The 27,946-nt window shown below is 46.1% G+C and overlaps 3 protein-coding genes across 8 annotated transcripts in view; 1 reads left to right on the top strand and 2 right to left on the bottom strand.

Moving 5' to 3' along the window:
- The window catches only part of DKKL1 (dickkopf like acrosomal protein 1), a 57,564-nt gene that overhangs the window by 1,308 nt on the left and 28,310 nt on the right, over positions 1 to 27,946 (top strand). Inside the window, exon 1 of one of the 2 annotated variants that reach the window (XM_053263141.1) lies at positions 27,037 to 27,124. The exons of the other annotated variant lie outside the window; for it this stretch is intronic. The gene's annotated coding sequence lies outside the window, so the exon portion shown is untranslated. Of the gene's footprint in view, positions 1 to 27,036; positions 27,125 to 27,946 lie in introns of those variants that run through there. 2 annotated transcript variants of the gene reach the window in all.
- On the bottom strand, positions 81 to 27,112 carry TEAD2 (TEA domain transcription factor 2). Of its 5 annotated transcripts, none has more exons than XM_053263134.1 (13): positions 26,845 to 27,112; positions 21,233 to 21,418; positions 19,733 to 19,942; positions 16,154 to 16,218; positions 15,567 to 15,629; positions 13,523 to 13,648; positions 10,605 to 10,663; positions 10,396 to 10,460; positions 10,016 to 10,149; positions 9,014 to 9,184; positions 6,377 to 6,493; positions 3,916 to 4,071; positions 81 to 1,643 (listed from the first exon to the last, which is right to left on the bottom strand). In XM_053263134.1, the coding sequence occupies exons 2-13, from the start codon at positions 21,402 to 21,404 to the stop codon at positions 1,530 to 1,532; spliced, it is 1,452 nt and encodes a 483-aa protein (XP_053119109.1). In that variant the 5' UTR covers positions 21,405 to 21,418; positions 26,845 to 27,112; the 3' UTR covers positions 81 to 1,529. The 5 variants fall into 5 exon arrangements, with proteins under 5 accessions (XP_053119109.1, XP_053119108.1, XP_053119107.1 ...); XM_053263133.1 differs by having other exon boundaries at positions 6,338 to 6,493; positions 21,233 to 21,421; positions 26,845 to 27,108; XM_053263132.1 differs by having other exon boundaries at positions 6,338 to 6,493; positions 26,845 to 27,107.
- Positions 10,702 to 13,477, bottom strand: LOC128330370 (high mobility group protein B3-like). Its single transcript, XM_053263142.1, has one exon. It carries the CDS (start codon positions 13,270 to 13,272, stop codon positions 12,679 to 12,681), a length of 594 nt encoding a protein of 197 aa, XP_053119117.1. The 5' UTR covers positions 13,273 to 13,477; the 3' UTR covers positions 10,702 to 12,678.

Below are 27,946 nucleotides of genomic sequence, written 5' to 3'. Positions count from 1 at the left end.
AAGCAGAACAAGATCTTCTCTCTTTATGTTCCATATTAGTTTGGGGTGGGTGGGAACAAAAGCCACCACACAAACATCAATATGTCAAAATAAACTTTATGCAAGGTCACATCATTTCCTCTTGCCCACCAAGATGGGAGGCAGCTGCAATCTTCAGAATGTGAAAGGAAAGTGAGACATGGATGAAATATGGGACATTAAATCTGGATGAGTCTTCTAAATAGCCCCTTTGAAACAGCTCTATCATAAGTCCTCGTATGCAGCAGAATGAGGCAGTAGACTACAGTGAGTGCTTCACACTACAATTTGGAAATAACATTAATCATCTCTGGCCCCTGCCATCTGAAGTCAAAAACTAACCTAGTGGCAAGAGGACTAAGTGGCTAGTGTTCTTATTGTGGGTAATATTTACATCCAGGAGTTTTCAAAAATGGTAGTCCTCACGCTCTAGCATCTCACTCTGCTGCCCCCATATGACAGCCCTCTTGTGATGCAATATGGGTCTGAAAGGTAGGGCCACTTCTAGTGGTAGAAGGAATTAGAAACAGCAACCCACAGAGGCTTAGCACTCAAGGCGTAAGCCTCTTCCTGGGCTATACCACCACTGACTGCAAGCAGGGACTTGCTTCTCTGTACAAAAATAATAGCCCCAGTGTTTCCTCTAAGGCGTGCACATGTGCAGGCACACACAAGTCTTCTCAGTTAATTTTAGATTGTGCTCAGGTTTAGTCAGGAAGGCCCCATTCTGAATACACATGCACGCACACTGCTTTGATACTGCTGACCAGAGCAAAACTTCATTCTGCACACAAATGGAAAAAATTAGAGGGAAAACCCTACACACCAAAAGCTAGTATGCCCTTTCTATGCACAGGAAGCTTCACTTTGTATGGAGGAATGCTCAGTCACACACACCTCCACCTGCAGATTAGTGGTATAGCCCAGTGACAGGTTTACTGTCCCAGCTACTGGTTGTGAGAATTAGGTGTAAGATAAATCCATCTCTGCCCATTTTTACAAAAACAGGAGCAATAGGAAATTCTGTCTCTTGTTACAATGGAGTGTGAAATCCCATACACATGATTATCGGGGAAGGTTCCTGGAATAGGCCTGTAAATTGTACAGTATAGGGCAGAGGCTTTTTGACTGTTTCTGTAACTGCAAGAGAATATTGACTGACTTGAAGAAGAGCCTCTTCATAAGTATGGCTGCGTGGAGGGTTCATAATTGGCAACAGAGCAAACTAGTTGCTGTGGCCACGAGACTGTCCACTGAACAACAACGGCTGTTGAAGGTTAGGCCTAAAGCCTAGCTGTAGCCACACAGCGTGGGGTCTCCACTGGTGGCAACAACTGCTATCGGGTGTCCATAGTTGCTGAGGCGAAGGAAAGAATAGTTTCCACCGAAGGCTCAGCAGTTGTCACAGCAAGACCGCCCCTGATTCAGAAAGGCGGGAGGCCCAATGGCTGGATTTAGAGGAAGGGGGCTTCTTTCTGAGTAGGGTGGATGTGACGAGGTAAAACTGTCCATCAGTCCCGGCCCAGCCGGTAGATATGATGCTGTGCTCCCCGCTCGCTGGCAGACACTTCGAAGACAAAGGCCACACATAGTAGTAACTCCTGAGTCTCCTGATCCCGCAAAACCTGTTGGGGAGGATAGGTTTATGGCGAAGTTTCATAACAGGGCTTGACAAGCCTACAAACCTCCTGGAGCAAGACATTCCTCCTAACCCCCTTGCGTCAAAGGAAACTCGACACAACCCAGATAATATCTCCAGGTGCCCTGCTGCCCACTCCACTCCCATCTTTTTGTTATGGAAAGGCCCAGCCACTAAAATGGTATTTGGCTGCATTATTACCATCTTCACTTCCTTTCTCTTTTTGCTTCATTTAGCCTCTCTTTTCTTCATGTCACATATTGTGGAATACAACTATTTTAATTAGAGCTCTCACTCTATTAAAAGATCATCATAGTCTATCAACTATGAAAGAGAAGGGGGGGAAATAACCCTAAAACAGAGGTTCCCAATCTGTGGTTCTCCAGATGTTGCTGAACTACAACTCCCATCATCCCCAGCTACAATGTATTGTGGATGACGGCAGCTCAGCAACATCTGGAGGGCCACAGGTTGGGTTCCTCTGCCCTAAAGGAAAAACAAGCTTAGGAGTATTCCCCATCTCACCCAGGACAGAAGATGGATCTTGACTTAAAAAAAAAAAAAAAAAAAAGTACTTGTGCACTGTACTACTTTTGTGGATTTTAAATTTTAAGCTGTTTTGGGAGCTAGCCTTGGCTTAAAGGAAGGTTATGAATATAAAATAACTTTAACAAGATGCCCCCATTAAAGAGCGATGTCCCCAATTATTTTTATATTTATTTATTTATTTATTTATTTAACATTTTATATCCCGCTCTTCCTCCAAGGAGCCCAGAGCGGTGTACTACATACTTAGGTTTCTCCTCACAACAACCCTGCAAAGTAGGTTAGGCAGAGAGAGAAGTGACTGGCCCAGAGTCACCCAGCAAGTCTCATGGCTGAATGGGGATTTGAACTCGGGTCTCCCCGGACCTAATCCAGCATTCTAACCACTATACCACGCTGGCTCAGTTTAGTCAGTCAACATGTTTTTAATGTATTAATCTAACCAATTAATAAATATTACAGCTCTAATTTTCAAATTCTTCCCGGTTCATTTTAGAATATTGGAAAAGGAACCAGATACTTTTCAGACAGCAGCCAGTCAAGGCAGGTGGGGAAAGGAGGACTTCAGAATCTTTTAAGCTCCTCATTTTGCCTTGCACTTGTATTCCCAGAAAATAAGGAGAAGCAGCTTGGGGGAATAGAGCCATAGCTCAGCAGTAGAGCATATACTTTGCACACAGAAAGTCCTAGGTTCAAACCCTGGCATCCCTGGGTAGGGCCAGGAAAGAACTCCTGCCTGAAACTTTGGAGAGCTGCTGCCAGTCAGTGTAAACAAAACAGAACTAGATGGACCAATGGTCTGACTCAGTATAAGGCAGCTCCCTATGTTCCTAAAGTTGCAGCAGGAGCAGATATCCCTAGTTCTGTTTAAGTTCTGATTAGAATCTCACATAGGCAGACAGTAGTTGCTGCCCCCTTAGAAAGCAAAGGCACCGAGAGCTATACTGATGCACAGGACAAGGCAAGGCAGCTCTGCAAGTCCCTCTAGCCCTGACTGCCTGTCGTGGCTGCTAGTAAGTGTGTCCTCCAGCATTCTAACACAGATGGGGATTAAAATAAAGTCAAATTGAAGGGGTGGGTGGATCAGGCATGACTGGAGGCTCCACTGCTCCCTTTCTCTTTCCAGTGCACACTATTCCTTTCTTGAGTCCCTTCCTATAACATGGGAGGAGAGCTGGTCTTGTGGTAGCAAGCATGAATTGTCCCCTTTGCTAAGCAAGGTCTGCCCTGGTTGCATTTGAATGGGAGACTTGATGTGTGAGCACTGTAAAATATTCCCCTTAAGGGATAGGGCCACTCTGGGAAGAGCATTTAGGTTCCAAGTTCCCTCCCTGGCAGCATCTCCAAGACAGGGCTGAGAGAGACTCCTGCCTGCAACCTTGGAGAAGCCGCTGCCACTCTGTGTAGATAATACTGAGCTAGATGGACCAGTGGTCTGACTCAGTATATGGCAGCTTCCTATGTGCCTTGAATCCACTCCATTCCCCATGGAGGAGAAAAACAGTAACATTCTCTTACTCTTTTAATCCTTACCCCTCCCCCTACCACAGAGTAGGATTCTTGCTGCATCCCTTCTTTCAAAAAGTGCAATTTCTGTTTACATTAAGCTCATGTTTAGGCAAGATTGTTGTTACTGCCTACCTCGTCCCCAAGGAAGTCTATTTTTAAAAAACAACAACCACAGATACCCCATCGTTTCTTCCCTCAACTACCTGCAAGATGGTGAAGTTTTCAAGCACACTATCCATCATTGGTTTTTCTGGAAGTGTTCGCAGTTTGCGGATAAAATTGATGAGGTACTCGCAGAGGGGTGAGCGCTGCAGCCGGAAAACGAAGCGCCCATCTTCCCAGTGTGGGGGTTCAGCAGTCTGGGGAGTGGGGTGAGCAAGATGGTATGATTCATGGCACACAAGAAAAAAACCTTACTTCCCTCTCCCCTCCCATACCCACTGCTCACCTCCTCCCGATCTGTAGATGGAAATTCCTTCCCTTCTAGCCCAGGAATCACATTTCCCGCACCCACACAAAAAACAGAGTCACACACACACACACACACACACACACACACACACACACACTCACACACACACTTAATTGGATTTCCTAACCTTGGTTGCCCTGCTCCTTGGTTATCTTGCTAACCTCCATGCCCCAAAGCTGCTAAACTGCAACCTTAAACTTCTGATTCCAACACTCCAAATCTCTGTGCTGCTACAGGTCTACAAACATAATGCCCATCTTCCCATTATTCTAACTCCCAATGAGGTCTCCTGAAACTCAGAGATAAAGCACATGCAGCAGAACGTTATGGTAAAATGGCATGTACTACTTCAGGTTGCAGGTGGGAAGTGCCATTTACAGGGGTGTAGTAAGGTTGGAGTGGGCCCAGAGACAAGATTTTAAAATGCCCCCCCCCCAAGCTCAGCTCATGAAGTAAAGAAATCTTAAATGAGGCTGAACAGTGGTAACAAGAAGCATAGTAAAATTTATCTATATATAGATATAGATATAACCTATGTGCCACAATAGAACATCATCCTAAATTATTTTTTAAAAGGTTTTGTAAATTGTGGACGATGCAAGTCATTTAATGGTACTAGAGAAAGACATGCTGTTCTGGTAGCTCCAGGTCTTAACACTCACATCAATTTTGGAGGATGAATACAACTGAAGGAAACCTGGGTGGGTGCGTGTGGGTGCAGAGTCAGTCATGTGACTTGCCTCTGGGGGGCTCCCAGACAACTGTCTCCCCTTGCCCTATTATAGTTACGCCCCTGGCCATTTATCCTCTCATGTTTGGCTGGGGGTGGGGTGGAGCAGCATACAAACACCTCAAAAGATGCCCTACAAGTAAAAGTGTAATGCATCAAAGAGAAACATTTTATTTCAGCCAGGTCCTTGCTGTGCCAGGTTTCTACCTGCAAAGAGTTTTCAAAACACAAGTGAGCACTGAACATGCGATCCCCACCTGCAATCAGAAATGCACATAATTTCACCACCACTTTCTGCTGCAGATGTAGAACAGGCCTGTATTTCCAAAAGTTGCATGTCTAAGCTCAAATCATGACCTTTGACCTGGAAATTCTTCCTCACCTAACCCCAGATATGTTAACCTGCTTCATAAAAATCTAAATCCACAGCCATAAATTGTTGGCTCTAACGCCAAACTCAAGAATCTGTATACATGTTTATCTCCATCACAGGAAGCAGCCAGGCTTTACCTGTTGAATTCTGAAGGTTCCTCCTGAGACAGGGAAAAAAAGCTGGAGGGGATCATAGGCAAATAACAAGGGAACAGAAGCTGCTAGCCGCCTTCCTCTCTATCGTTTTAACCCTCACCTCTACACTCAGCAGCTAATTTTCCCAAGAAGCTGGGAGGGGAAAGAACAGAGAACGTTCACCAGAAACTCCTCCATCGCCATATTTACCTATGACCTCTTGCAGCTTTCTTTGCCCATACTACACACAGAGAAGAGACAAATTCCTCTCCCTCTCTCATAAACTAGAACTCAGGGATCAATGAAAGTGATTTGTAGGAGAGTCAAGGCAGACAAAGATTACTTCTTCACACAATGCATCATTAACAAGTCAGCAAAGTCATCATCCCCAAAGGCCACTGTGGCTGGGGATGATGGCGGCTGTAATCCAACAGCATCCGGGGACCCGAGAACCCCCGACTTATGGGATTTGTTAGCAATGACCATTGAAAAAGGGGGTCAGCGGCTTTAAAGGGGATTGTAAAAATATATGCAGGGGATAGGCCTATTAATGATTACTAGTCATGACAGCTATAATGGAACTTGCATGTTCAGAGGCAGTGGACCTCAGAATATATACTACTGGGGGGGGGCAGCAGGAGGGGAGAACTACTGCCTTCATGTCCTGACTATGGACTACTGGAGGCCACTGTGGGAAGCAAGATGCTGGAACAGATGGACCTCTGGTCCGATCCAGCGGGGCTCTTCTTACAGTTTCTAAAGGACCCCACGTATGGCGAGCAAAAGGTGTAGCCAGGCTCTTCATCTTAAGTGGATCACGTTCCTCCAGCCCTCTCAACCCAACAGAGCCCCTTTCTCCTCTCTCCCTTCAACCCCATGGCGCCCACCCCTCTGCCAACCCTCCCTCTTCACCCACCTCCAGTTTTTCCACCACCTGTTTGCCAAAGGAGCAGACCTTGGAGGTGCAACTGAGGGTCAGAGCCCGTGGGCCCTCGTATCGGCTGCTCACCCCATAGAAGGCCCCTCCTGTGCCCCCGGGTTCTTCTTCGGGGAGGGGAAAGCTCAGATCAGCCTAGAAGGTGGGAGAGAAAAAAAGAAGTCAGTATTTGTCCCATGACTGACATGCAAAACAGCACTTCCCGCACTTCAAGTGGAGGCTCTGTCAAATAGCTGTTGATGAACCCAATAACTAATGAAACATCCACATACAGAGGCAGTATACCTTTGAATGCCAAATGTTGGGGACAAAAACACCAAGAGGAGAGGGGAAAGCCATCAGCTACATGCCCTGCTTGTGACCTGCCCAGGTGCACCTGCACAGACACTGGCAGAATGCTGGACCACAATCTGACCCAGCAAGTCAAATTCTGTCCTCTAAAAGTTTAATATCTCTGCTTTGTTTGGACTGGCCTTGGGGTATAGGCTTAATAAGCCCATTAATTCAATTATTTAAGATACTGTGACAATATTCTTATTTTTAAAAGGCATTGGGTTTTATATTTAGTTTTTCACTTCTGTGAACTGCGAAGAGCGACTTTTGGTGAACCAGGGTCTACATCCAACAAGTCAGTGTTCCTTGCAATGATTGTGTTGAGTAGGACCCCTTATTTCCATTATAGAGCTGGGAGGAAACAAGGCAAGGAGACAACCCGTGATCACAGCTGGGGACTTGAACCCCAGGTCCAAAACAACAATTTACCCCACTCAGTTTCCAGAACAACTCATTTGTCAGTCCACAGTCATGCATCAGAACAAATACTGTCTGTGTGTGGTTCAGGAGGAACAAAGTGCATTACATGGAAGGAAGGACAGTTTTGTTCCACATTCAGGGCACTTTGGGGGCAGGGTGGATAGACAATTGCCCCAGGCCCCACACATGGAGAGCCCCCATTAGAGTATGGTTCAGTATTTGAAATAATCAGATCAATTCTTTTCATTCAAGGCAGTAAAACTAAATCAGTTAAAATATAACCCCATGTTCAAGAGTTATTTCAGCACTATGGGCTATGACATTAACACAGGGTACAATGGCTGACACGCTGTGCAATGTTGCACACGTGATAGAATGTCTTGCACAAGCGCAAGAATGGCACAAATGGAGTTGTGCAACAGTGCAGACATTATATAGAACAGCTGCACTGCCGCTTAACTCTGTGCAATTTTGGCACCTGTGCAACAGCACTTGTGCACAACTGCGCATCACATTTCACCACATGCATAACGGAGCACAGCGTGTCAGCCGGAGAGAAGGTGGGCAGGGGGGTGCCTTGAATGAACATTCTGCTTCCAGGCCTCTCCGAGTCTTAAGGCGGCTCTGTCCGCATTACATCTCCAACAGCTGCATGTCAGTGGCTGGAAAAGGCTAACAGCTACCTCCCAGCTCTAGAAATCCCTTCCTCACCCCCAGGGGCATGGCAAGGTTGGAGTGGGACAAAAAGCCTCCCCTGACTTTCTTCTTCAGAGAGGCATGAGCAAAGGGCAAGCTGGCACCCAGGCAGCGGGTACCCTTCCCTGAGGGACATTTGCCACCCCTTGCTCAGCGGCAGCTGTGACTCTGCTGACTCCAGTTCTGCCACTGGTGGACGAGAGTGGACCACGGGGGACAGCTCTCGTTATAGACTGATCAAGGGTAGGATAGAAGAGCACCCAGGAAACGTGAAGAGTACGTTCCCTTCAAGTGACCAAAGAGGTCAAATAAAGGGAGGCTGGGTCCCTTGTCGCAGGGGTGGAACTACCAGTGTTCAAGGGTGTCTCTGCCCCACCTCTCCTTCCTCCACCTGGCTCCTCCCACTGCCTTTGCTGCCCGCCCTCCTCCACCCACTCATTGTCACCTCTCCTCTCCCTGGTCATCCTCCTCCTCCCCACGTTGCAAGCACTGCTTCCAAACAGCATAGGCAGAGGAGGAGGTGGTGATGGAGGAGGAGAGGCAGCAGGGTGAGTGGGGGACATGCACACCTCTTTCCTGCTCCTCCTGCCCGCGTGCACCACTTTGCAAGCACTTCCTGTGGAAGCAGGAAGTGCTTACGAACAGTGCGGGTGGAGGAAGAGATGGAAAGGGGTGACAGCAGAGAGGCAGGAGTGGGTGGAGGTGGCAGAGAGTGAGTGGGGAGGTGTGTGCAGAGTGCGTGCTGCTTGTTGGCCCCCACAGGCTGCAGGTGATTTGGGGGCATGCACACATAGCACAGTGGGGCTGTATGCTGGGTGATGGACACAAACCTCCAGTGCGCTAGCTACACCAGTGACTTGCTGGGAGGGTTCCGCCCCCCACTCTAGCATCACTCAGAATAACTACGGAGCAGTGTTCCCTGTAACAGGAAATCCCAGATGCTGTTGACTACAACTCCCAGCATCTTCCGTCAAAGGACACTGCAGATGAGGAACTTCCAGGTGATCTGGAGTGTGATCTCAAGAGTTAGCTCTGGGTTGATCCACTTGTACTGAGGTTCACTGACCACAGCAGGATGGGCTGGTTATGCCTGGATGCATCTGTACCATATCACCAGCCCATTTCGCAGAGGGGTTTGTGTTCCTTATTACCTGGGGATTCAGAAGTGCAGGGAAGCTGTGGCTAGGAAACAGGAGAGATTCTCACCCAAAACTTGACCAAGAAAAAGGCATGAGGAGGCCCTTGGTCGTACAGGTCTCGCAGCCCACCTCCCCGCTCGGGGAACTTGTCGTAAATTTGACGGACATCCACCATCTCCAGGGGTGGGTCAGAGGTGGGCGCTGGGTCGATGTGCACAAAGCGGTGCTGCTGCTTACACTGAAAGGAGGAGAAAGATGAAGTTAATCTCATCCCACTCACTCTCACGCTCACCCATACCTATTCGTTGCAACAGCAGAACTTCCACTAGAAGTACTTTGTAAATGAGAGTATTGGTTAGAGTGCTGGACTAGGACCGGGGAGACCCGAGTTCAAATCCCCATTCAGCCATGAGACTAGCTGGCTGACTCTGGGCCAGTCACTTCTCTCTCAGCCTAACTTACTTCACAGGGTGGTTGTGAGGAGAAACCTAAGTAGTACACCGCTCTGGGCTCCTTGGAGGAAGAGCGGGATATAAAATATAAAATAATAAACGTAAAAAATAATTTTGCAATATCCTCCCTTGCAAAGCACTGGCTCACTAAATTTTATGGCAACTGAGATAGTTGTTAATCATCATATTTGGTATTTATATGCAGTATATGTTAAGCATTCAAGATACTCAGGCACAGACATTATCTCAGCAATCCGTCCAACAACACTGTAAGGTAGGTCAGTGTCATTTCCCTTATATTGCAGATGTGGGCTGAGCTAAACACTTTACTTCAGGTCACCTACTGAGTGCATGGCTGAGCTTGTTTAAGCTAGGCACTTTTTCGTTCACAGTCTTAGCCGCTGCATCATGCCAATTCCCCAAATCTAGTTTACAGAGGCAGCAGCAGCTGCTGACACGCTACCATCTTAACCAATTTCTTATTCTTCTTGTTTTAATTTTCAAGTTTCATGTTAAGCTCTCTCAGATGGTTGAGGCAGAGCAAACAATATTAATTTTAAAATGACATTTGTAACCTACCCTTCCTCCAAAGACATCAAGATGCACATGTGTCTTACCGCATCTTGTTCGCCCTGACGCTCCACAAAAGCCGTGAACTCCACCAGCCGGAGGGTTTCTGTACCGATGTGGCTTCCCTGCCAAGAGGTAGTGCTGGGGAGTCGAGAGAGTCTCCCCGGGGAGGTGTGGTAACCTGTGGAGTCAAGAGCAGGATGGGGAAGAATACGTTAAGGCAACGTGATGTGCAACAGGGATTCCCAGCCTGCTGTTGACTGCAGCTTCCATCACCCCAGCTAAAGTGGCCTTTGGTTGGGGATGATGGGAGTCATAGTCAACGACATCTAGAATTTCCGTTACAGGGAACACTGCTCATAGGCATACCTTTCCCTTACACAGTGGGGCAAGGAGGCAGGATAAGACAATAAATAGGGCAGCTTACCTGGAGCAGCAGGGGGTGCTGTGATTGGTGGGATGGAGTACACTGCCTGGAGGATGGGCTTGACACTAAGGGGTGGGGAGAGAGGGGGGGAATAAAAATGCAGAATTAAGGCCTCTCTCTCTCTCTTCAAAGGACACTCAAGGTGTAGCAGAAGGACCAAGCAAATACCCTATTCCCAACAGGGGGCAGTGTAAGAAATAAAAACTTACTCGGGAGTGGCTCGGGGCTGATTTGCATCCCCTGTCCAGAACTGGAAGAACTCTGTGGACTAAAGGAAAGTCAGAAAGAGAATTAAGAACACTAGGAACATAGGAAGCTGCCTTATACTGAGTCAGACCATTGGTCTATCTAGCTCAGTATTGTCTACAATGACTGTTAGTGGCTTTTCCAAGGTTACAGGCAAGAATCTCTCCCACCTCTATCTGGAGATGCCAGGGAGGGAACTGGGAACCTTCTGCATGCAAAAATGAAGATGCTCTTCCCAGAATAGCCATTCCTTAAGGAGAATATCTTACAGTGCTCACATACAAATGCAAACCAGGGTGGACCCTGCTTAGCAGAGGACAATTCATGCTTGCTAGCACAAGACCAGCTCTCCTCCCCTTATATTAGGGTATACCCACACCACAATTTTTAAACTAGGGCCATCACCTGATTAAAGGCAATACAGGCAATTAATCAAATGAGTTTTAATTGACTAATAATCAAATGCATACATTTACATGCTGTTACTTTGTTTTGAGATGGCACACAGGTATGCAACAGCAAGTTCAATCTGAGAAGAGGTATTCCATTGTGTGAGGCTGAAGGGAGAATGCCTCTTCTTACTTGGTGGGAGGCACCATCATAAAGTAAAGTGTGTCGTCAAGTCAGTGTCGGCTCCTGGCAACCAGAGCCCTATGGTTGTCTTTGGTAGAATACAGGAGGGGTTTACCATTGCCATCTCCCACACAGTATGAGATGATGCCTTTCAGCATCTTCCTATATTGCTGCTGCCCGATATAGGTGTTTCCCATAGTGTGGGAAACATATCAGGGGGGTTTGAACTGGCAACCTCTGGCTTGCTAATCAAGTCATTTCCCCGCTGTGCCATTAAGTGGCTGGCACCATCATAGGAATACTTATGTTAAAGATAATTAACATCTAAATGTCCCAGTTAGTTGGGAATGCCTCTTTAATCAATTAAAAGGTCTTCATTAACCAGTTAATTGGTTCAAAGTGGCAGTCCTACATTAAACTGGATTTAGGATCATTATTCCTCCCCAGGAAACAATATTTCTTCCCCCTCCCAAATGTAATAATGTTTATTTTTTTGCTTCAAACACATTTCAGCATTCTAAACATACAAAAAACCCAAACAGAACATTTTTGCATATTTTCTCTTTAAGTACAGAGTGTTTTTGAACTTGCTTCTGCGCCATCTCTTCACTTTTATTTATTCATTCATTCTATTTATATACCGCCCTTCCAAAATGGCTCAGGGCAGTTTACAACAGGATAAGATGACAATGAAGAGGCCTGCAGTTTCTGTTTAACAACTACCCCACTTAACTAAAGGGGGGGAAAAAGATTCCATACAATTTCTCATGCCCAGCTGAACCACCCGCCTTCCACAACTATGAATGGCTGCAGAATGCTAATTTCACTATTTACAGAAAGACAATTTTAAATGGACGCCCACTGTAGTGTAAATCTACTTTCGCAGTGCATGCCTCAAAAAGTGACAGCCCTATGGAAAAGCATTACAGCTTTATTAAAAGTCATTTGCCTTCCCCTAAGGGATCACCACTCAAAGCATGAACCACAAAATACAGATATGTACAGTTTATAACCCAGGATTTTCTAGCCAATAACCTATAGTTAAACATGACCTTACAAATTAAAAAATAAGATGCTTGAAACATTTTTAAATGCTTTGTTACACCAACCACAAAGTGCACAGAGTAGAGCGTCTTGTTTCCACTCTTTTTTTGTTTTACTAATGTTTGGAAATATGTACAACTTTGTTACAGTTTCAGGGTACCCAAAGACACCCATGGCCACTTCATGTATACCAGTTAACGATGGTTTGTTTTCCTTTCTGTATATTTTTAGAGCACTTTGTTTTAAGTGCTCTAAGAAGCACTTTCAAAGAAGCTATGGTGTCAAAATCCAAATTGTATCATTAAACCTAATAAGGACAAATAAGACCCTCTCAAATAAGAGGTGCAATTTATTATCTTTTCCAGATGGTGTTTCCCCTATTCTATGATATTCACATGGAGACAAATATTATACAGTTTCTCATTTATCATCATCCTCTTCCTCCTCATCTTCCTTTTCCTGAGCTGCAGTGGTGGCTTTAGCTGCAGCCCTCTTTGCATCGTCAACCCTGCCTTTAGACTTGTAGTCTGCAACATCCTTCTCATATTTCTCCTTCAGTTTTGCAGCCTTGTTGTTATAAAGCTGCTGCTCCTCATCACTGAGGTTGTTCCACATTTCACCCAGTTTTTTTGCCACATCTCCAATGGAGAGACCAGGATTGGTGGATTTTATCTTGGGACGGAACTCTGAGCAGAAGAGGAAGAATCCAGACGGTGACTGATTGGGAGCATTGGGATCCTCATCATCATCATCACCACCACCACCACCCTTGGCTGGTCCATAATCCTTCATTTCTCTATCATACCGTACTTTGTCAGCTTTAGCCATCTCATCAAATTTACCCTTCTCTTTGCTTGACATGGTCTTCCTCCTCTCTGAGCACTTCTTGGAGAACCCTGCAAAGTTGACGGGAACTTCTGGGTTCTTCATCTTGTGTTCCTCATGGCAAGTCTGCACAAAGAAGGCATAAGCAGACATCTTGCCCTTTGGCTTATTTGGGACACCTTTAGCCATTTTTATTCTGTGTATTGTTCGCTTTAAGCCTGCAGGATAAGCAAGAGGAGAGAGCAGGGTGCACCCACAATACGCAAAGACTCCGGAAACAACATTTCTACTAGGGAGGCTAGCAATCCACACATAATTCGGAGCATGTCACCAAACTACAATTCCTAGGGTTTCTTTGGGAGAAGTCAAAGTATTTGCAGTACAGAAGTGCCCTCAGAGCAGAGCCCTAGATCACAGTCCCTCCCCTCCATGTACTTACAGTAGTGCTAGGTGGGTAGTGGGGTTCCGACAGGCCCAGTTTTTCCTGAAGGACTGTGGCCGATACAAGCTGAGCGGATGACATGGCCGCCATGGTCTGGAGCGCTTTGTCCTTTGCTACCTGGTCCTGGGGAAAAGACAAATCTTGATTTCCAGCAGCTCACTCTTCTTGCTCACCCTTCTTGTAGAGGTTTTCAAGTGGCCTATTCTCAACAAGCCCTTTCTACAACGATTTCTCTGCTGAGGCTCTAGAATGTGCGTATTGCAAAGGGTTCTGAGCAAGACTGTGGGATACCCCCTCAGGTTATGGAGGTCACTGGAATTCCTGTTGGGATTGTCAGCCCACATGAACCAAGAATGGACTTGACAACCTGTCCCAAACTCCACAGCTGATTGGTGGACATCTGCAGTGAGGGACTAGGCAAGTTGTCTTTCAGAGAGCCTGTCCACCGTTCCCAATCTTCCCACAGAAGCAGCTTATCATAGGCTCCAAGGAACCCTAGGAATCAGCCATCTTGCTAGTGTCTGACTGACAGTATAAAAATAAATAGGGAGCACAGGTTTGAGTCTGCTGCTCCAGACCCCGCAATTCACCCTGAAGAAGTAGAGAACTCAGGATGATTGTACTGCACCACCCACAAAGGCATTAACATTTCACCTCAGGGAAACCATTCCTAGCTTGCAGTTACTCCGATTTCTTCCCCGGCCCGTAGGAACATAGGAAGCTGCCTTACATCGAGTCAGAAAACTGATTAGTATTGTCTATATTGACTGGCAGCAGCTTCTCCAAGGTTTCAGGCAGGCGTCTTTCCCAGCAATACCTGGAGATGCTACCAGAGATCGAACCTGGAACCTTCTGCATTTAAGCAGATGCTCTACCACTGGGCTGCGGCCCCATCTGCTAAGCAGAATATCTTACAGTGCTCATATGTAGTCACCCATCCAAATGCAAACTAGGAAGACTCTGCTTAGCAAAGGGGACAATCCATGCTTGCTACTAGGGATGTGCACGAACTGGTCCGGAGGCCATTCCAAAGGCCTTGGAACTGGTTCGAAGGCGGCGTTGGCTCGAAGGTTCGATGACGGGGGAGTGCCTCTTTAAGGGGGTGCCTCCCTCTGCGTGGAAGGGTGCACTTACCCTCCCGTCACTTTCCCCCCATGGGCGCTCCATTTTTAGCAAAATCCATGGGGCTGCAGCATACCTACTTGCCACCCCCTTCCCCTGTTCTTGGCCGAAAGTAATGCCTGCAGGTGTGCCCATCGTGTGCATGCGCCACACACATTGCGTGCACACAATGTGTGCGATGGGCGTGCGCGCAGGCGATACTTATGGCCAAGAACAGGGGAAGGGGCAGCAGGGAGGTACGCTGCTGCCCCATGGATTTTGCTAAAAATGGAGCGCCGGCGGTGGGAAAGCAGTGGGAGGGGAAAGTGCACCCTCCCCCGCTGGCATCGAACCGCAGCTCCGTGGTTCCGTGCACATCACTACTTGCTACCACAAAGCCAGCTCTCCTGGCAAATAACTCATACCAGCCGCATACAGTCACACCTTCTGCATGGCTCCCACAACGAGGCAGGTACAGCACACAAGCAGGCAATGATGGGGGAAGCAGAGCAGAGGGCTTGCACAAGTCTGAGGGCAGTGAGCACTGGCCCCCTGCCTCCCAAGCTCAGCCCTCTGCTCCTGGACAGCCTTCCAGCCCATGTTGCTGCAGAGACATGAGGAAGAAAGAGGCCTCCATTCTAGCCCCGCCCACCTGCCAAACAGCGGATGGTGGAGTTGGGGAAGCAGAGACTGCAGCGGCAGCTGCCTGCCCCCATGCAGGGAGAGAATTTCCCGATGGCCACCAGCAGGCTGCCGGTGTGCCGGGCGGGCAGGGAGGCATTGCGGAGCCCAGGGCCAACTCCGCATGGAGAAGATTCCTGCCACTGGCAGGTGTGCTGCTCAGGCCCTCCAGGGAAGCGGAGAGGCCGGGCGCTACACCCAGAAGTCTGGGCCTAATGGTACCTCTGTAGCCTGGAAAAGGGGAGGGGAAGAATCTCACCTTGAGCTTGGCCTGAATCTCGCGGGTTTTTCGCCGTGCCAACACCTGGATGTGGCTGGAGACCTGTGATAGAAGTTAGAGTGGCAAGTGAAAAACTCATTGAGAACAAGGGGATAAATCTCTCCCCCCCAAAAAATTATTTCCTATGGCTAAGACTCAGAGGCGTAACTAGGGAAAACGGCACCCGGGGCAAGCACTGAAATGGCGCCCCCCGCGCCCCCCCAACATACTACATTATACTTAGGTTTTTCCTCACAAGCGCCTGCCGCCGCCGCCGCCAAGCCAGGCCACTGACTGGCCGCCAGGTGCCAGCAAAGCAATGGGGGGCGCGCGGGCGGCACGGAAGGGACCACTTGTGGGGGAGGGGGCGCCGACGCACTCCCTTGACTGCTGCAGCACTGCTGCACTGAGCAGGAAACATTTGTATTAACAAAAAAATTTAAAAAAAGAAAAGAATTTTTTTTTGTCATGGCAGCGCCCCCCACGTGACCAGAAAAGGTGGCGCCCGGGGCATGTGCCCCCCTGCCCCCCCTATAGTTACGCCTCTGCTAAGACTCCACACACACCACTGTGCCCTTCACTCTTACTTGTTTCCTTGTCCGTGTTTTCCCTGTCCTCAGTTTGATGTAGCGGGCAATGAGTTCGTTGCGGCCTGAAACAGGGAAATAAGAAGGGAATCAGGAGCGCAACCCATGCAACCAGAGCACCATGTGTGGAAGGGGCACTATGTTGCCAGGCACCCAGCAGCATAGCAAGGTTGGCATGGAACCTGGGACAAGAAGTGGAGGTGGACCCCTGCCTGCTCCCACCTTCTTCTCTTCCCTCTCCCTGTGTCTTTGCTGCAGAAGAACTGCAAGGACATGGTGAAAAACAAAATTATTATCTGCACGCCCTTTCTCTCCCTTCTATGCAAATATATCACGCATTCAGTGCATGCACATCCGTTACTAGCTCAGAAACATTTAACAAAAATACTTATTACAATCATCTTATACAATATATTCACATATGAATACTTCCATCTTCCTTATTCACCCATTCTCTCTCCCTCTCCCTCTCCCCCTCCCCCTCCCCCCTCTCTCTCACACACACACACACACACACACACACACACAGTTTTGCATGAAAAACCGAGTCCTAGATTTTGCCACAGAATTTAGGGCTAGACTGAACCAAGTTGCTAAGGAGAGTGTGTGTGTGTGTGTGGGGGGGGAGAGTAGAGAAAAGGTGTATTATGGTTAAGCTCCTGCAGGTACTCCTGCCACCCACTCATCCTGGTCACACCAATGACAGCAAGCTTGATTAGTTAACTTGCCTCATTGGGCAGGCTGAAAGCGTAGAGTTGTTGCATACGCCACAGATGATTAGAAAGCTGCTAGATAGATATGAACCTGGCTCCTTTCCTGGTACTCAGTGTCCCCTCTAACAGGGATTCCCAGATGTTGCTGACTACAACTCCCAGCATCCCCAGCCAAAGGCCATTGCAGCTGGGGATGCTGGGAGCTGTAGTGAACAACATCTGGGAATCCCTGTTAGAGGGGACACTGTTGGTAGTCCATACACTTAGCATTCTTTGCCTCACCTTACAAAAGATTTATTTATTACATTTTAATCTCACCTTTCCCACATATAACTCAGGGTGAATTAGGTTATGCATGCTCTTATTTCCTCACAACCACCTATGGAGGTAGGTGAGTCTGTGACTGGCCCAAACACGTGATGTTGAGGCAGCTCTTTTATGGAGGGAAGAAGGGGGAAAAAGGATATCTGCTCTTCTCTGCAACACATATCCTTGCATATGCATCTTTTAATTAGCTATTCACCTATGGCGAGTTAAGAACAGCTTTAAGGCCAGTCCTTGCTCTTGCATGTATAGTGCTCATGTGCAAGTGCCACGGGAATTACTTGTTTACATGACAGTGCATGTCAGCTGCTTGTTGCTCTTTCTAACCTAAAGAGCGACTGGCTTTTTAGGGTTAGAAGTAGGGGTGTGCAATTTGGTTTTTTGGGTGATTCGGCTCGGACCCGAACCGAATCACCCCTGTTCTGTTTTGTGCCCGAATCTGGGTCACCCGAATCACCCTTGATTCGGTACGGATTCGGATTTAATCCGAATCCGAATCGATTCGGGGGGGTAAAAAGGGTCCCAGGGGCAAAATTTTGGGGTGGGGTGGTAGTGCCCAATGGGTAGAGTCTACCACCCCAATTTCAAGGGAATTGGGCAAAGGGCTGATTTTTGGCGAATTTTTAAAGTTTTAGTGACTTTGGGGCAGTTCGGTGGCATAGCATGGGATCTGGGCAAAAGGAGTGGGGTGGGGTGGTAGTGCCTAATGGGTGCAGGCTACCACCCCAATTTCAGGGGGATTGGGCAAAGGGCTGATTTTTGGTAAATTTCTGAAATTTTCATGTCTTTGGGGCAGATTGGGGCATATTGGGGCAGAAAGTGGGGTCTGGGGCAGAATAGTGGGGTGAGGTGGTAGTGCCTAATGGGTGGAGGCTACCACCCCAATTTCAGGGGGTTTGGACAAAGGGGTGATTTTTTGAGAATTTTTGAAGTTTTAGTGACTTTGGGGCAGTTTGGGGGCAGAAAGTGGATCTGCCCCAAAATAGTGGGGTGGGGTGGTAGTGCCTAATGGGTGGAGGCCAGCACCCCAATTTCAGGGGGATTGGGCAGAGGGCTGATTTTTTGAGAATTTTTGAAGTTTGGGTGTCTTTGGGGCAGATTGGGGGCAGAAAGTGGATCTGCCCCAAAGGAGTGGGGTGGGCTGGTAGATAGTGTCTAATGGGTGGAGGCTACCACCCATCCCCAATTTAAGAGTGATTGGGCAGGGGGTGAATTTTGGTGAATTTATTTTTATGAGGTTTGTCTTCATAAGGTGAAGTGTGCTAAATTGACTACTTCCTCATATTATTCATAGTAAAGGAAAGTGTGAAAAAGTGAAAGTGGGGTCATGAGAGTTGTTTAATTGAAAAAAATCTCATTTGCTATGATAGAATGAGAATTCACACCTCAATTCTCATTCTATCATAGCAAATGAGATTTTTTTCAATTAAACAACTCTCATGACCCCACTTTCACTTTTTCACACTTTCCTTTACTATGAATAATATGAGGAAGTAGTCAATTTAGCACACTTCACCTTATGAAGACAAACCTCATAAAAATAAATTCACCAAAATTCACCCCCTGCCCAATCACTCTTAAATTGGGGATGGGTGGTAGCCTCCACCCATTAGACACTATCTACCAGCCCACCCCACTCCTTTGGGGCAGATCCACTTTCTGCCCCCAATCTGCCCCAAAGACACCCAAACTTCAAAAATTCTCAAAAAATCAGCCCTCTGCCCAATCCCCCTGAAATTGGGGTGCTGGCCTCCACCCATTAGGCACTACCACCCCACCCCACTCCTTTTGCCCAGATCCCATGCTATGCCACCGAACTGCCCCAAAGTCACTAAGACTTTAAAAATTCACCAAAAATCAACCATGAACCGAATCACCCGAATTTTTCGGGTCTGAAATTCGGGTGATTCGGCTCGTGCCCGAAAAAATTCGGGGGACATCGGGGGTGATTCGGTTCGGCCCCGAATCACCCGAAATTGTTTGTTTCGGGCACAGATCATTCTGTGCCCGAAATTTTTTGCACATCCCTAGTTAGAAGAGAGGCAGAGAGTTCTGTCCATAGCCTCTGTGATGCAGCCCAGTGGAACCTATGGAGGTTCTTTCTTTGTCCCAGGGCCTATAGGAAGCAGGTGCCATTTTTTATTTTTGCATTTATATCCCGCTTTTCCTCCATGGCACCCACATACATGGTTATGTTTATCCTCATGACTGCCCAGTGAGGTAGGTCAGGCTGAGAGATAAGTGACTGGTCCAGAGTCACCCAATGAGTTTCATGGGTGAATTGGGATTTGAACCCAGGTCACCCTGGTCATAGTCCTCCACCACACAGGGCTACCCCTGCCATAGGAATGCAGCATGATTAGCCCCTGCCATGTCTGGTTATCTCCTTGTCTTCTAGGAGATAACAAATGAAGAACACATTTGTTAACTTCAATCCAATTCAGTGCATTATATCTTGTCCTACCCTATTTTACTCAATATTATCCCAAAATGAACCAAGGACGGGAAATGGCCAATCTGCTGCAGAGGGAGTTCCACATACCATACATCTTCCCTTCATCTGATAGAATTATCTTGCGCCTCCCGCAGGGTGGGTAGATCGCCAGCGCCTCTTGGAAACTCTGTTCAATGTCGGGGCTCCAGACCCCTTCAGCGTCGTTGTCCAGGCCCTTCTCCCCAGCATCCCCCATTTCCCTGGAGGGGCTGCCCCCCTCTTCCCAGCTGCCAGACTCTATGGTGTCAGGAAGAATACCTGGAAGAAAGCAGAGGAGGCGGCACAGTGGTTTGGTGGAGTAGATTCTAATAGGCAGAAAACTATTCAGCTGGGTTTCCTTACCCATCATTTACATGTGTGTGCATACGCACGCGCGAACACACACACACACACACGTACGTATGCATGCATGCGCTTGGGGGTACATGGCTAATTTTTATGGACTTGAATCTCCAATATCTTGAATCTTGCGTTTCTAAACTAATCCAGGAATTGCATTGGCCTGATCCAGCAAAGACTCACATAAGCACAGCATTCTGTCTGTAATAGAGCTCTGTCTGATGCCTCCGAGAACTCACAATCAGAGCACAAGTTAGTATTAAGAATATCTATATGCCGCTTTTCAACGGCAAAAAGAGTTCTCAAAGTTTCCTTTACATGGCAAAATGAGAAGGTGGTTCCCTGTCCCAGGGGGGCTCACAATCTAACATGAAACACAGCAAAGTCCCCGATGACAGCCACTGGGAAGGATGCTGTGCTGGGCTGAATAGGGATAGTTGATCTTTCCCTGATAAATATGAGAATCGCCATTTTAAGAAGGTGCCCGTAGACTCCAAGAGGAGTACAACGGAGGTACAACCTTTCCCTGCTCTTTGTTCCCACTGAGATACTTTGCTCCCAAAAAAGCTGGTTTCATTTGATAATTATAAGTAATAGTTGCTGACAGACCTATCCTTTTTCACTCAAAAAGACAGCCACAGGCCTCTTTGGAGAGCTGCTACTACTAAGAGTAGACACAAGACTGGGCTAGAGGAATCAATGCTCTGGCTTAATATAAAGGCAGCTTCAAGGCAATAGTAAGAAAAGAACTGTGATTAAAATAAATAAAATTAAAAAGCCAACATACACTATTTAACGTCTGTATAGTGCGGGGCTTCTCAAGGTTGGGTCCCCAGACGATGAACTACAACTCCCACCACCCCCTGCCAGAATGGCCACAGCCACAGTGATAGAGGACGATGGGGGTTGTAGGCCAACCACATCTCTGGAGACCTAAGTTTGAGAACCCCTAGTCTAAGTGCTTTCAAGTGATCAAAAGCACTTTTTCAAGTGATCAAAGGTCAGATGTATTTTGTTGTAGACCTCACAAGGCAAGTACTATTATCCCCATAGTGCTGATGGGGAGGGCTGAGAGTGACTGAATTGCTGCAGACTGCCTAGCAAGTGCATGAGAGAAGTGAAATTCAAACTGGGGACTTCCCAGCATGTAGTGCAATTTCTTAGTCACTATGCTACACCAGTTCTTGCTAAACAGGAAATACCTCTCACCTTGGTTCAGAAACACCACATTTAAACAGCCTGTAGCAGGGGTTCTTAACCTTGGGTTTCCAGATGTGGTTGGACTAGAACTCCCATCAGCCTCAGCTACAATGGCCAAAGGTCTATAGGTTTCTGTTCCACACAGACAATTTCTAGCCGGACAATGTTCAACTTGGCCCATTTCACACAATCAGGCTTCTGGTCAAGATAATCACAATTACTTTCATATAATTAACCAAAGAAAGGATACTGTATGAACAAGCTTGTATGTAAACCGAAGAGTTCCGACTTAAACCAAGATTGAACACAAGAACAAGAGTGTGTGGAGGAATGAATAAGGCGCATTCACAGTTATGAGAGACAGGATCTAGAGACCAGCATCACTAGTTCCGTGAATCCAAAGGACTGAAATCATTTCCCCCCTCTTCGGACTTAACAGCCTTCCCACCATGCTCAGCAGCTGTGAAATGTCAGGCTGCACACTGCATAGTGCCTTAGTGATCAGGCACGTGCATTTCTGAACATGCACACTAGAAATAAGTTACATCCACCCCACACTCCAAGTTTTAATAATTAGAGGTCCGGGGAGGGAGCTGAACCCTGACAAGACAACAGCTCTAGCAGCTTGTACCAACAAAAGTAACAAGGCACCCCACAAAGGCAAAGAAGAGGCAATGATTTATCAGGGACAGGACCAGAAAATAAGAATAATTAAACAGGGTAGGCTGGAGAATATGCTGTCTAAATCTGGTTGTCCCAGGAGCCTATAGTCAGTGATGTGCAGTGTTTGGAGAGCAGTGGGTGGAAATACAATTCTGTAAAGAACACAAGTGTTTTTCAGAGTTGAAAATTCAGCACACACTAATTAAATCTCCTCCAGAGAAACCAGATCTCCTGGGGGGTGGGGGGGACATAGGTCTCTCTCCCTCTCCATCCCCCCTCCACAGCTCCCTGTCAAGTCAAAACCCAGTTCTTTGCCTGGTTACTCCAGTTCAAGTGACCCCTGGGAGCACAGTACAGCCATAAGACAAAGAAACCTTCCAGCACGGATTACATCTTGTGTTAAAGACAGGAAGGGGGCTGGCTCTTTAATCTGTGATCAGATTCTCTCCCCACCACCCCCGAATTGTAGGCCTTCGTTTCCCTTGCTTCCCCATCCCCCACCCATGGCTCCCAACAGCTGCAACTTTCCCAGACGGATAAAAAAAAACTTTTACGAAGAATGAAACTTCCCTGGCGTAGGATTAATCACAACCACCAGCTTCCTCAGAGCCGAGCCAAGGACATGCATTTATGCAAGTTAACACAACTGATTTTGTTTTGCTTTTGCTCTGACGTCCCCCCCGCCGCCCTTCTTCTTTTGATAGAGATTTTTGAGCAGCCAGGAGGAAAAAATGAAAAACCATGTTGTTTGAAGCACTTCCTCCTACAAAATCCACAGGGTACAACTTCCTTACAGTTTCCTTTTCCTAGGAGAACTTCCCACCCAACTGGATTTCCTGTTTCTGCCACTGCAATCTCGAAACCACTTATAAGCAAGTGATTTTCAGAGTGTGGCCTAGTTTTGAGAAAGCGGGAGAGAGAATGATCTGGAACAAAGGCAATTGTATATTCTTTGGCAGAAGGAGGACTCAAAAGAAGTGTGTTTGGTAAACATTTGAACAGAGACAAGTACACACACACACACACACAAATATAAGGCTGAAGATTTTCAGACTTAAGGACAATAGGTTTCCAAGCAATCTACGTTGTCAGAATTAACTCACACATACATAGAATCAGGCTGCAGAAATAGAACAGTACCTCTTCACATGCACCTAGCCTGATGCACAATAAAGGATTTCTCTTTCTGGATAATACAGAATTGAATATACAGAAACAGAGATAAGACAAATTTTTCATTATCTGATCTTTAGTTGTAATTCTATACTGTTGCTCTGTTTACCACAAGCAAGGAAGACCGGAGGGGAAAAGAAAAGCAGGTATACACGTTGTAAAAACAGAAAAGCAAGAAGGGGGGCTATTTGAATAAGCTACTAAGGATATTGTTTTTCAGCATGCTTTTCTGCACAGTTCTGTTAATACAGGCTTGTAGTAGCTACCTGAAACCACCTAATGGTGCAGCAGGGAAGTAACTTGCTTAGGGAGCAAGAGGTTGCCGGTTCAAATCCCCGCTGGTATGTTTCCCAGAATATGGGAAAAGCCTAGATTGGGCAGCAGTGATATAGGAAGGTGCTGAAAGGCATCATCTCATACTGCGTGGGAGGTGGAAGTGGAAAATCCCTCCTGTATTCTACCAAAGACAATCACAGGGCTCGGTGGTGACCAGGAGTTGACACCAACTCGACGGCACAACTTTAGTAGCAACTTGCTTGGTCGCTTAGAGTAAGAAGGGAGCAACTGAGATATCCTTCAGGCTGCCAGACAGAAAAAGTTTAATAAATTGGGAACAAAACTGGTACTGTACTTCCTTTTAGGCTGTCAAGGTTACACAAATTATCTAGTAATAGGTACAGTATAAGCAGGGAGTGTGTTTGACTAAGACTGATGAGGGACAGGTTTGAATCCCCACTCAGTCATGAAGCTCACCAGGTGACCTTGAGCCTGTCATTACCTCTTGGCCTAGCCTACCTCACAGGGTTGCTGCAGGGATAAAATGGCGGGGGGAGAGAACCATAAACACTGCCTTAAGTTCATTGGAAGGATGTACTAAAATGTATTAATTTTTTTTTTTAAAGTCTTGTGGAATAATATCTTTAGTAGACTTGCAAGGCACCTTTATTCTATATGTAATAATTTGTATCTTTTAAAAAAACGTTTGGCTGCTTTAGCATATCCAGGTAGCCTTCATTTCTTCCGAGTGTCATGCCAGCATTATGCTTTTGCCACACTGATGAAGCCTATGGTTGGTGACCTAAAGCTGCAATCCTTACTACATTTCCAAGGGAGTAAATCCTATGAACTTTTATTGAACTTACTTCGGAGTTAATTTGATTAGGACTGGACTGCATGGCTGCAATCATCCATATACTTATCTGCGAATAAGCATCATTGAACAGATTAAGTTTACTTCTAAGTAAACATGCACATCTTAATATCCATACACACACAACTCTGAGAAATGCAACTTCTAACAGATTCTAAAGATTGCTACTTACAATGCATAAAGTAAAAACTTCTAATAACTTTTGCTGGGGCAAAATATTAAATTATATCAATTTCCCAAAGCTTTCTCCTATGAAAGCTTTACTTTAAGAACAAGTCATGCTGGAGATAAAACTTTCTCAATGCATTTGTTACTTTTATATATCATGATTTTGCAGGCATGCAAAATAAATTTTGCCCCTAAAGAATCTGAAGGAGGAGGAACACTTGTGGATAAGCTAAACATTGTATAGGATTTGTTGCAGATTCAGACAGAAATGGTTAAACAGCCATATGTAACCAATCTGAAATCCTTCCAATCCAGTGTTTCAATTTGCTTCTTTTTTTAATTCTTAAAACAGAGTAAGTAGATACATAGGAGGTTAAGAAAAGCGAGCTCCTTTTTCTGCCCTCTGCAAGGCAGTAATGGGCCCCAATCTCATCCTGTAATTTGAGTAACACATGCACCCATGTGAAAGGTCATGTTTGTTTTTGGAACAAGTCACATCAAGGTCTTGTGCAAATGGAGACTGCTCTACAGTATCCAAATCTGTAGACACAGGCCCTCTCTGGCTCACAAACTCTGCAAATGCACAGAACACTGGCTGACATCCAGAGCAAGTTATTCAATAGTACTACTCAGGAGTTGCTCTAAAAGGACTGCTTAATTTCAATAGGGTTTCCGTCAAATAATTTAATCAGGATGTCAGCCCCTCGCTTTATGAATCCAACCCAAAAAAGTTTTAACTCCTACACGCCCATTTGGCAAATGTGGCACACACACACACACACACACACACACACACACACACACACACACACACAACATTCGATCACAGTTCTACATTTACCTCCACAAGACAGATCTGGGAGGTTTCCAGGATGGTGTAAGCGAGTCTCTTGGTGTTACTGGTGCCTGAGAAAGGTAGCCAACCTTTGGAAATCTTAAAGAATTAAAAGCTATTATTTAAAACCAAAATATGATTTGGCTTTAGATGTGTGCGATCAGAGAAATGACTATAGAAAGGCAACTTCAGGGTTCGTATTCATCTTAAACCTTTTCCTAACTTTAGTGAATGGTGTTTGAGAAGGTGGGGTGGGGAAGACCAGAGACACCTACTACACCCACCAGAGTACAAGGCTGCCCAATTATCCTTATTTTGAGTCTTGGTCCTACATCACACAGTATTCATCACAAACTTCTGAAATTTTAAACTTCCATAGAACATAAAGGATGTCCCTCACTTTGGCTTAGGTGAAGCTTAAACTATTCCCTCATTTCATCTGGCAATCCTACAATCACAGTTTGCTTGGGGTTTTTTTTTTATTTTTAAGAACACTTGTTTATAAGACATATCTGAAAACACACAAATCTCTCTCTCTCTCTCTTTCTCTCTCTCTCTCTCTCACACACACACACACAGAGTCTTTTCAGGAGGGAGCTTCTCCAACACCAAGCCTTAAAGTTTAAACCTAGTAGTGTTCACTCAGAAATACATCACACTGTGTTTAAGAGGTTTATTCACAAGGAAATTTACATAGGACTAGATTAGAGATGATGATGATGATGATGATGATGATGATGCATTTATATCCCACTCTTTCTCCAAGGAGCCCAAAGCGGTGTACTACATACTTGAGTTTCTCTTTCACAACAACCCTGTGAAGTAGGTTAGGCTGAGAGAGAAGTGACTGGCCCAGAGTCACCCAGCTAGTCTCATGGCTGAATGAGGATTTGAATGTATGTGGAGGAGGGGGAAGGATTCAGATCCCTTAGTGGCTAAGATTGTGCTGGGGGATGGGAGAAGTTAAACACACAAACACACCCCTTCCAGAAGTACAATCGAGTGCCCCCCTCAAACCTAATCAAATATAAACAGCAACAATCTCATACACACCCTGCATTGAAACTCACTATCAAAACGACCCCCATTCACACAATGCCCCCCTGCCACACTGTTGTACGATCAAAGAATTTAATGAACTCTTGGCTTGCAGACAAAGTTATCAGCCTCTTTCCAGACAAAGAGAAACGACAACACACAATCAAGCCATTTAAAAGGTGTGGTTCTCCCTCTTTGCTTTAAGATATCGCAAACACGTTCAAAAGAATAATAATACGCACGTGCAAGACTCCTTCTTAAGCACAGAGTAAGAGTAACATATCCACCTTTCCCGACACTTCAGAGACCTTTTGCAAACATACAGATGAGCCAGACAAAGGATGTGCATTAATACCACCCCTAGTCTATACACACACACCTTCCAACTCCCAGGTGGCAGCCTTCCTCACTAAGGAAAAAAAGTTGTAAAAGTTATTTTCTCTTGCACATAAAATCTAGCGCCTCTGCCCACCCCGTCTAATGGGCATTTTAATCCAAACCTTTTCTGCCAGGCTGTACTTCTCAGAGGAAGTTGGCGATTAAGAAATCATTAAGCCGAGAAAAAAGAAAGAGAGACAGGGAGATTTTCCTTACCTTCCGAAGACACACAAGAGACTGTTTTTGTGTGGGTGCGCTAGCGGGGAGGAGAAAAAGGAGTGAGAGGAAACGAGAGGAGAAACTTTCCCTGAACTTTGCTTAATTAAAAAAAAAAAAGTGGGAAAGTGGCGGGGGAGGCACTCCACCACCAGAGTTAATTTTGACTCATCCCAGAAGTGCCTGCCTCCTCCTTGGAGCTGGAAACGGGAAGGGCTGGAGAAGTGGAGCGTGGTGGTGTGCGCAAAGAAGCAACAGGCCTGCGTGGTATTTTGGAAAGGTGACAGTTTTCCTCTGGAATCCTTGGAATGAGGCAGAGGAATTAAATTAGCAGCAGTGAGTCAGTTTCGCAGGAGGGAGGGGGAGGAGGAGGTGGAGCTGAGAACGGGAGGGGGCGGGGCCTCGAAGTTGCAGGCCCCTCATTCCATTTCCAGAGCAGGGAAATGTTAACCGGGAAAGGGCCGGGCGTCCATTGGGTCAGATAAAATGTTACGAAGTCGAGAGTAACGCGCTGTTAATTAGTGCGTGGAATACAATTGACATACCAGATGTGGTCGTGATGGAGGCCAGCTTATACGAAGACTAGTGCAATAATTTATTTGCAGTACTTATTATCATGTAATATCATTTATCTACAATAATTAAATATAATTGATCACTTACACATTTATTATCCCCCCTTCTTCCAATAAACTCAAGGCAGGTTTTTTTTTTTATATTTTACATTATATAAGTAATAATTATATTATTAAAATAATTATATCTTAAAGCTGTAGGTGGTTTAAAGTACAAAGGCACCCTCATTTTATCCTCAGAAAAACTCTCTGTGGTGGCTGGGGCAATGGATTTGAAATCAGGCCTTAGTTACTGTTCCTTGCCAGTTGTGCTAACTTCTACATCACACTGTCTCTCTGGGCAAAGGAGAGGCCTTTCAGGCTATTAGTCATGATGGCTGTATGGAACCTCACTATGAGGCATTTTATCTCTGAATAACAGTTACCTAAACAGACAGCATAGCCATATAACCTACTGGCACAGCGGGAAAATGCTTGACTAACAAGCAGAAGGTTGCCAGTTCAAATTCCTGCTGGTATGTATATCA

This window comes from Hemicordylus capensis, chromosome 6, assembly GCF_027244095.1.
Source record: "Hemicordylus capensis ecotype Gifberg chromosome 6, rHemCap1.1.pri, whole genome shotgun sequence".
Taxonomy (NCBI): domain Eukaryota; kingdom Metazoa; phylum Chordata; class Lepidosauria; order Squamata; family Cordylidae; genus Hemicordylus; species Hemicordylus capensis.
Note: the sequence above shows the minus strand (reverse complement) of the source record. Positions and strands in the feature narration are given on the sequence as shown.

Excerpts from the sequence above, each read along its gene's own strand:
- LOC128330370 (XM_053263142.1), bottom strand. The coding sequence starts at position 13,272 with ATGGCTAAAGGTGTCCCAAATAAGCCAAAGGGCAAGATGTCTGCTTAT.
- TEAD2 (XM_053263133.1), bottom strand. The coding sequence starts at position 21,404 with ATGGGCCAAGTTGAACATTGTCCGGCTAGAAATTGTCTGTGTGGAACA. Across the intron at positions 10,461-10,604 it reads CAGCCCCGAGCCACTCCCGA|TGTCAAGCCCATCCTCCAGG; the intron begins GTAAGTTTTTAT and ends CCCACCCCTTAG. Across the intron at positions 9,185-10,015 it reads GTCAGGGCGAACAAGATGCG|TGTAAGCAGCAGCACCGCTT; the intron begins GTAAGACACATG and ends TCCTCCTTTCAG.